The sequence below is a fragment of the Meleagris gallopavo genome, chromosome 19 (genome assembly GCF_000146605.3).
Source record: "Meleagris gallopavo isolate NT-WF06-2002-E0010 breed Aviagen turkey brand Nicholas breeding stock chromosome 19, Turkey_5.1, whole genome shotgun sequence".
Lineage (NCBI taxonomy): Eukaryota > Metazoa > Chordata > Aves > Galliformes > Phasianidae > Meleagris > Meleagris gallopavo.
In genome coordinates, this window is record NC_015029.2 from 909,248 (window position 1) to 916,864 (window position 7,617).

The 7,617-nt window shown below is 50.2% G+C and overlaps 1 protein-coding gene across 1 annotated transcript in view; it reads left to right on the plus strand.

The window, feature by feature from the left end:
* The first annotated feature begins 7,485 nt into the window (after positions 1-7,485).
* The window catches only part of LOC104913710 (cholesterol 7-desaturase-like), a 10,323-nt gene continuing 10,191 nt past the window's right edge, over positions 7,486-7,617 (plus strand). The window contains exon 1 of the mRNA XM_010721112.2: positions 7,486-7,615. Coding sequence (XP_010719414.1) covers positions 7,486-7,615 — 130 coding nt within the window. The remainder of the gene's footprint in view (positions 7,616-7,617) is intronic.

A 7,617-nucleotide genomic window follows, 5' to 3' on the forward strand; every position in this document is an offset into this window, starting at 1 on the left:
AGCGCCGCTCCGGGTGGGGTCGGTGTGAGACCCCACTGCCGCTCTCTGACCCGCCTCGATTCCTGCTCCCTCGGGTTCAATAGGAGTAGCCCCGAGTGCTGCTCCCTTCCATGCCGGCCACCCGGCAGCCCGAGGAAGGACGCAGGGAGGGACGGAGCCGACCCAGAGGATGCTGCGGGAGCCCCGAGGACCGCAGGGCTGGGGTCTGGCTCCTGCACCACTTGGGATCATCACAGGGGGCAGTCCAGGTGGGGCTGAGCATCCAGCTGCCAGGAAAGCGTCTCCAGGGGTCCGACCCCTTTCTCGCCTTTTCTCTTGCACTGTCCATTCAGGGTGTGAGCGTTCCCATTACTCTGGGTAGCACGATCACACCCTATGTGGGGTAAAGCAAGGTCTCCTGGGTTTGTTTTTCCCTGCAAAACTACACAACACCTCTGACACACGTCCTCAGCCCTATCTGGGGGTGAACTGCCCATGACATGAATGTCACCACGAATTTTCACTCCAGAGCTCGAGAATCTTGGCCAGGGGAACAATGGTTAAGCAGCCCACACCTGATTCCTGTCTTTATTCTATCCCTCCAGGCAGAGCCACCATTCTTGCAGGAGTACCTCATGGAGCAACTAGGGCAGGTTTCAACATTCAGTTCTGTCCTATTCTGGGCTATGACCATGAGATTCTTCTTGTGGTTCTCTCGGTCTTTCTGACCCTCAGCTACCACTTGCCTTCCCCAGAGGATGTGGGATCATAGCAGCTGGTGGCCAACATCTGGAGCTCCATGGTGAAAGCTGCTGGGTTGCCCTCTTGCACCACCTCTCTCCAGTTGCAGGAACGTTGCACACCAGAGCTGTTGCTTTGGCCCTTTTGGAAACAAAAAACAAAGGGGCTGTGGGTAGCCACAGTGTGTTGCTTTGTAGCTGCATGGGACAAATGCCATCGGCTGTATGCCAGCCAAGAGAGCAGGCTGAGCACTGCAGAAGAAAAATCACCAGAGATATTTTTACATCAGCCATTTTGAGGGTATTGCCGCAGCCCACCTCTGTGCTTGTTTTGCAACGTGAGTGGAAGCAGAATTTTCTCCCCCAACGCAAATTTTCTCACTGGCATCTCTGAAGTGCAAGTTGCCATGGAAACCATTTTGCCTGGGTCCCACGTTGCCCACACGCGCTCGCATGAAGCTGCAGAAGCAAAATGGTCGTTGTGCAATGCCGCAGGGTCGCAGTCTTGAGGGGCTGCCGTGCTTCACAGCTCTGTGCCAGCAAGGAGACCCAGCAGAGAGCCTACAACTGCTGGGAGAGCAATGGAGCCCATTGCAGCTATGATGCACTGGGTGAGAGAAGGAGCACGGCCCCACCTCACCTTAACTCTTGCAGTGCTCTGCATGCAGCTCCACAGCGATCCTGCTGTGCTCTCAGCACAGACATCCATGCACATCTCACCCTGTTCAGTGTCACTGCACTGTTCCCTCTCCTCCACGCATGGAGCTGAGGGTCTTGTAGTGCTCACATGTGGCTTTGCCCACGCTGCTGGCTCTCTTGGAAGGGTGGAGTCTATGGATAACTAAAGGTGCATCCATACTGATGGACTGCATACATTTGACTTCATTTCCTCCCCTCACCAGCTGAAATCACAGAATCACAGAACATCCTGAGCTGGGAAGGACCCACGCGGATCATGGAGTCCAACCCAGCCCCGCACAGCATCACCCAAACCCCAAACCTACAGCTGAGAGCAATGTCTCTGCAGTCCCTGAGCTCTGTCAGCTCAGAGCTGTTCCCACTGCCCTCAGGGGCAGATCTTTATCTTCACGCCCAGCCTGACCCTCTCCTGACAGCTCCATGCCATTAGGAGCCCAGGTCTAAGCACTATGTCATCTCCATTCATTTTTCCCTCCAGAGGCTGTTGTTCCTGGCACCAGGAACAGCCCAGATCACAAACTCCTGCAGCAAGGCTCAGCCCGCACAGACGCTCTCACTGCACGGCTTCCATTCATGCTGTGTCCTCAGGCTCTTTGATCATCTGAAGGCAATGGGTGCACGCAGGGTTTTCGCAGGGTGAGAGCTGTGTAAATGGTGGGTACAACTGCATCCACCAGCTGATCTGTGTGAAGACTCCGCAGCAAGCAGTGGTCTTTGCTTTTCCTGTGACTTCCTCCTGGCATGTTATGGCAACCTTCTTAATCATGGTTTGCTGCAAGCGATTAACAGTTGCCTGTTAGCAATTAGCACATGCATAATATGATGCTGCTTTTTATGTCTGGCACCTTCTGGATGCAGGAGAGTCGAGCTGCAAGATGGGGTGAATGCTTGTGTGGTGTCCCATTGCTTGGGAATGGTATGAGCCTTTCCTGAGCAGAGAAAAGCCACACAGAACTGAGAGGCTTCAGGGGATCAGCACTGAACCCAGATAAGTGTTTCATCTGCCTTGGGACAAGGCATCAGCCCCAGTGGGGAAAAGACGATATGAAATTTCATAAATGAGGAAATCAAGTGTTAGGAATATATGAGCCTTGCTAGTCATCATGGAGCTACTAAACAAGCTGAATTCCTCTTCTGAGAAAGTTAAAATTTAATTGAAATCAGAAAATGTGTGGCTCTAATATACGCTCCAGTAATGCCTTTTGTGTACATCTACAAGACAGAGGAGTGGTAAAGTTAATGCATGAAACCAAGCAAAGCACGTACTGAGTGCTGCCTATGGCAGAGCTCTGCGAGCTGCTGTCAGTGAAGAGCTATATGTGGAAAAACTGTTGCCAATGTATAGATTGTATTCTTTACAAAGGGACTGGAAAACTAGTTAAAAGGTCCACAGAAGTTATTTGGAGAAAAACTCTGTGTGCTATAGAGAGTGTGAAGTGGATGAAATAGAAGCATGTTGCCTGTGGACGCTGCCTAGTGGGAGCAAGGCCAGGGCTCTCAGCACTGGAGGGGCCATTTCCAGAGCCACCCCTCAACACTTCAACACACCTGGAGCAGGTGAGATGGTGAACATGAAATAAGACTTTCTGATGTCCAACCTTCCCCTTCTCATAGGCTCCATGGCTGGAGTCTTCATCGCAGCCAGGAAATATTGGTTGGACATCACATCCAGGAGATGCTGGATGCTACTGCTCAGTGGTGAATCCCATGCCCTAGGTACCCTGTAAGCAGAGGAACTCTCTTGGTCTCTCCCACATAATTCTGTTTGCCTTCAGATGGGGAGCCCAGAACTGGACACAATAATAAATAATCTAGATGTGCCCTCCCCAGGGCAGAGTAGAGGATGAGGAGGATCCCCCTCACCCTGCTGGCCATGCTCTTTGTAATGCACCCCAGTGCACTACTGGTCTTCTTGGCCATGAGGGCACACTGGTATCTCATGGTCAACTTGACGGCCATCAGAACACTCAGATCCTTCTCAGATGTGGCCAGTGGAGACACCAGGCAGCACAGCTCCTGGCACAGCTCACCTCCTTGTTGGCTCTGTTCAGCTCTCCCTGCAGGAGATTCATGGACCGTTGCCACTCTTCTGAGTACAGTGTGGCTGGGGGAGAGTGGGACACAAAACACCAGTGGCCAGAGGCAAAGATGGTGTGAAAAATAACAACAGTCTGAAATAAAAAGGGACTTACATGCACAGATATGCATAGCTTAATGTAAAGTAGGAGAAAGTGGGAACTTTCACTGGAATCATTTTCTAAAGGTAAAGCAACATAGATACATTTGCAATATTTTGTAGGGAAATATTATTTTTGACAAAATACTGATTTCCTTCTTCAAAATGAAAAAAGAGATGACTGGGCTTCAGCTGCCTGCACACCATGTCCCAGGAGGTACAACAAGCATGCTTGGGCACTTCCAGCCCCCCAAGGCTGCTGTAAAACAGAGGCCTGGAAAGAGTTAAGCCAAATGGTCAGTGCTGGGGACTTCTTGCACATCTTCATGCCACTGGAGAAAAAGCAACACCCATCTCCTTAGAGCCTCTTTGGCTGCACTCCTGAGCCTTCAGACCCGCTCCAAGTAGCTTATGCCAGTGCTCAGAGCTCTCCTCACATCGTGCAGCCCAGCTCTGCAGTTGACTTTCCAGTCCAATCAGTTGACTTTCCTTCCACTACCCTCCAGTTGGCTCCCAACGCCCTCCTAGTTCCTTTCAATGACCTGTTGACATTTGTTGACCTCTCAGTGATCCCTAATTGACCTCCAGTCCCATCAGTTGACTTTCCAATCCCTCCCAGTGTTCTCTAGTTGGCCCCCAAGACCCTCCCAGTCTGACCAGTTGACCTCCCGCTCCCTCTATTCTGCAGTGCCCCCACAGCTCTGCTATGGAGAGAGGCTGGGCTCGTTTGGCCTGTGGAATGGAAGGCTCTGAGAAGACATCACTGCAACATTTCAGGCATAAAGACAGCTTGTAAGAAAGGTGGAGATAGACTTTTTACCAGGGTCTGTAGTGACAGGACAAGGGGCAATTGTTATAAACTGAAAGAAGGGAGGCTTAGAGAGACACAAAGAAGAAACAGTTTAATGAGAGCAGTGACACTGGAACAGCTTGCTCAAAGAAATTGTGGAAGCCGTGCCATTAGAGGTGCTCAAAGTCAGGACAGACAGGGCTTTGAGCATTCGATTTAGAGAAAGATCTCCCTGGCTGTGGCAGGGAGCTTGGGCCAGGTCACCCTCAAAGGTCCCAAACCTTTCTATGATTCTGTGATCTTATGACATGGATCTGCCTAGCACATCTCATCACTCATACTACTGCTGGGATATTTTTACATCTTTATAAACTAGTTCCAGGGACTTTCCAACTCATGCAATTCCCATGTGCTCCTTACCTACGGGGAACAGAAAAATTAGGGGATTGCTTTCCAATCTGCTATATATGACATTTAAAGACATCAGACATCATAAATGTGAGGCACCCAGCCTCAGGAATAGCTTTGGAAGATGCTGAGCAAATCAGACGAAGCCAGAGTTGGCCCAGTTCTGTCAATATGGCATGTGGGGGCAGAAGCTGATGGCACCAGACTTGGTGCTGCAGTGGATGTACCTCACCCCAGAGCCAGCTGGCAGGCTGGAGCATGGAGTCTGGGTGTACTCCTCTTCAGGTGAGAACAGATAATTGGTGTGTTAGGGCTCAGAGCACAGGAACGTGACAGCAGACATGCCCCTCTTGGGAGCTGTGCCCTCCTGTCATCTGTGATTGATATATGCAAGATCAAAACCTTGTTGTTGAGAACAGAAAGATTGATTGCACATTTTGTTTAGTTATGAAACCAGACTAAAAATAAAGAAAAACGTGATGAGACAAGGTTGAAGAACACTGACTTTGAAGAAAATTCTTTTTTCCTCATCTTTTCCCACTAAGGTGCACTCACATAGAGCAGGCACAAGTGGTCAGGGTGGGCTTCCTGGAAAGATGAACACACAGGTAGGATTATCTGGTGGAAAATGTCATTGAGACATTTTGTGGCCAGCAGCCCAGCTCTCCAAGGCTTTGTCCTCCTCCTGCAGTTCTGATTTTCAAGAATTCAGATCTATAGCTTCTCCCCATGCCTCCCTTGGCTGCCATTCCCTGCTTCTGCTCACATTCCTCCTTTCTCTGTATTTCCTCTGGGTTCACCCCACACAAGATGAGGTCCCCACTATTACACACACCTTGCAGTTCACCAGCTGTACAGATATTTTTTGCTCTGCTCCCAGTTACATTCCTAACAGTTCTGAAAGGTGGGCTACTATGCCTGGAAGCTTGTCAACTTTTTTTCCATCTCTATCAGCTCATCTAATAGAAAATATTATTGTCCTCTACGGACCTTGTCTCTCTTATATGCTTAGATCATCCTGTCTACAAAAGCATTAGTATTCATTATTCCTAACATCACATTTGTCTTTTTGAGCGGTTTGGAGCAGTGAACAGATACAGAGACCACGTCAAGCAACGCTCAGCTCTCTTGCTAAGTGCCAATTAACAGCTAACCCCCTCTGTGGGCCTTGGCCATGTGCATTGCATTTCACTGGCAGGCACTGCTGCTTGCCTGTCAGTCACCGAGAGATTTGCAAGGCTTCTTCTGCTGTACTTCACGGTCAACTTTACTGTAGTGAATAATTTAGAACCATTTTCATCAGGAGATTTAGATGTCTGTTTATCCCCTTTCCCAGTTTCCTCGTGAGCAGGCAGATACAAACGCCAGTCCTCATTCTCCAGCTGAGCAGTTATTCCTTCTCCTGGCTTCCTATCTCCTCACCAATTACATAAGAAAAGAGGATTCCCCTGCTGTTATTTCAGGTTTACTTAGGGGCTTTTTGTATTCGGCCTTAAAGGAAGTGTCTTGAAAGTCCAAGAGAACAAAGCATGAACTTATTCAGCTCTTCACTGAGTTCCCATTTCTACTGGTGAGGCATAAATTCTGCTCACAAACATGCTGCTGACTCTTCCTCACTGAGTTATACTCAGTCCTGTGTTGGAGAACCCTTTGCTGCAGTGTCTGATGGATTTGCTCAGCACAGTGCAAAGACTCATTGATCTTCCATTCCCCAAACCACTCAAGAAGGTCTCTGTTTCAGTGCAGTCAGTGTATTTGTTATGTGCTTTTCTGCCCTTGGAAAGCTGCTATTGAGAATCTCTTTTTGATCAGCCCTCCTTCAGCTTGTTTTTTCACTCAGAAATCATCATTCTTCCTCTTCCTCACCCAGGCAGGGCTCACACTGTCCCTCTCTTTAGGACTGCCTGTTTACTTCTAGCTGCTGTGTTCAATCTCCTGCAGAGCAACAGAGGCATTGACTTCTAGAAAATGTTTCCAATAGGTCATCTATCTTTGCCTGAGCCTCTAGTATGAGTTCCTTCAGATATTCAGCCTTTCTGAATCCATCTTTTTGCTGATTTTCCTTCAGCCAGATGCTCCATTTCTGTGTGCTTCTCCCACTTCTGTTATTCAGTATCATGGTGGGTACTTTGGGTCTTTTTGACACTTGCAGATCTCTGAGTCTATCTATATTATGGGCAACAAGTGGACTTTTGACAGTTACCTCTTGAGCTGTGCAATCCTTAGGACCAAATCTAACTTTACTTCCCGGCCCCACTCTACAACAAGCTCACACTGCCCAGCCTTTCCTTGGTGCCGATTTGTCCTCTCTGCACAGAGCATCTCTGTTTTCTGCTCCTGAACACCTCAGAGTGCTGTCACACAGCCAGCGTCCCCGCCGGCCCCAACACCGCGTTCTAAGGCTGAGACAGTGGCTCAGGAGGTGGTGTGGTATACGATGGTCTAATTAACGCATTGACCTGGTGTAGAGCCCAGCCTGGAGACACGTTATTCCTTACGTCCAAGTGGTCGCAGCTTGCACTCATTGCTCCTCGGTCGGGCGTTTCCACGGTCTCCCGGCTCCTTGCTCTACCCGGGGATGCCGGTTGGGCGCGGGGGGTGTGAGCTGGACCCAGCCCTGCCCGCCCAGCATCATCCCGCCCGGGGCCGCCCGCTCTATAAGAGGAGGCGGAGGCGCTGGGGCCGTGCGCGCTATGGGGTGGTGCGGCACGGAGCTGCTGGCCGCGGGGCTGGGGGACGGGACGCCGCTCTTCCTCCTCCTCATCCTCTTCCTCCTCCTCGTCCTGCTGCCCGGCACCTGGCGGCCGCTGGAGCCGCGGCGCGGC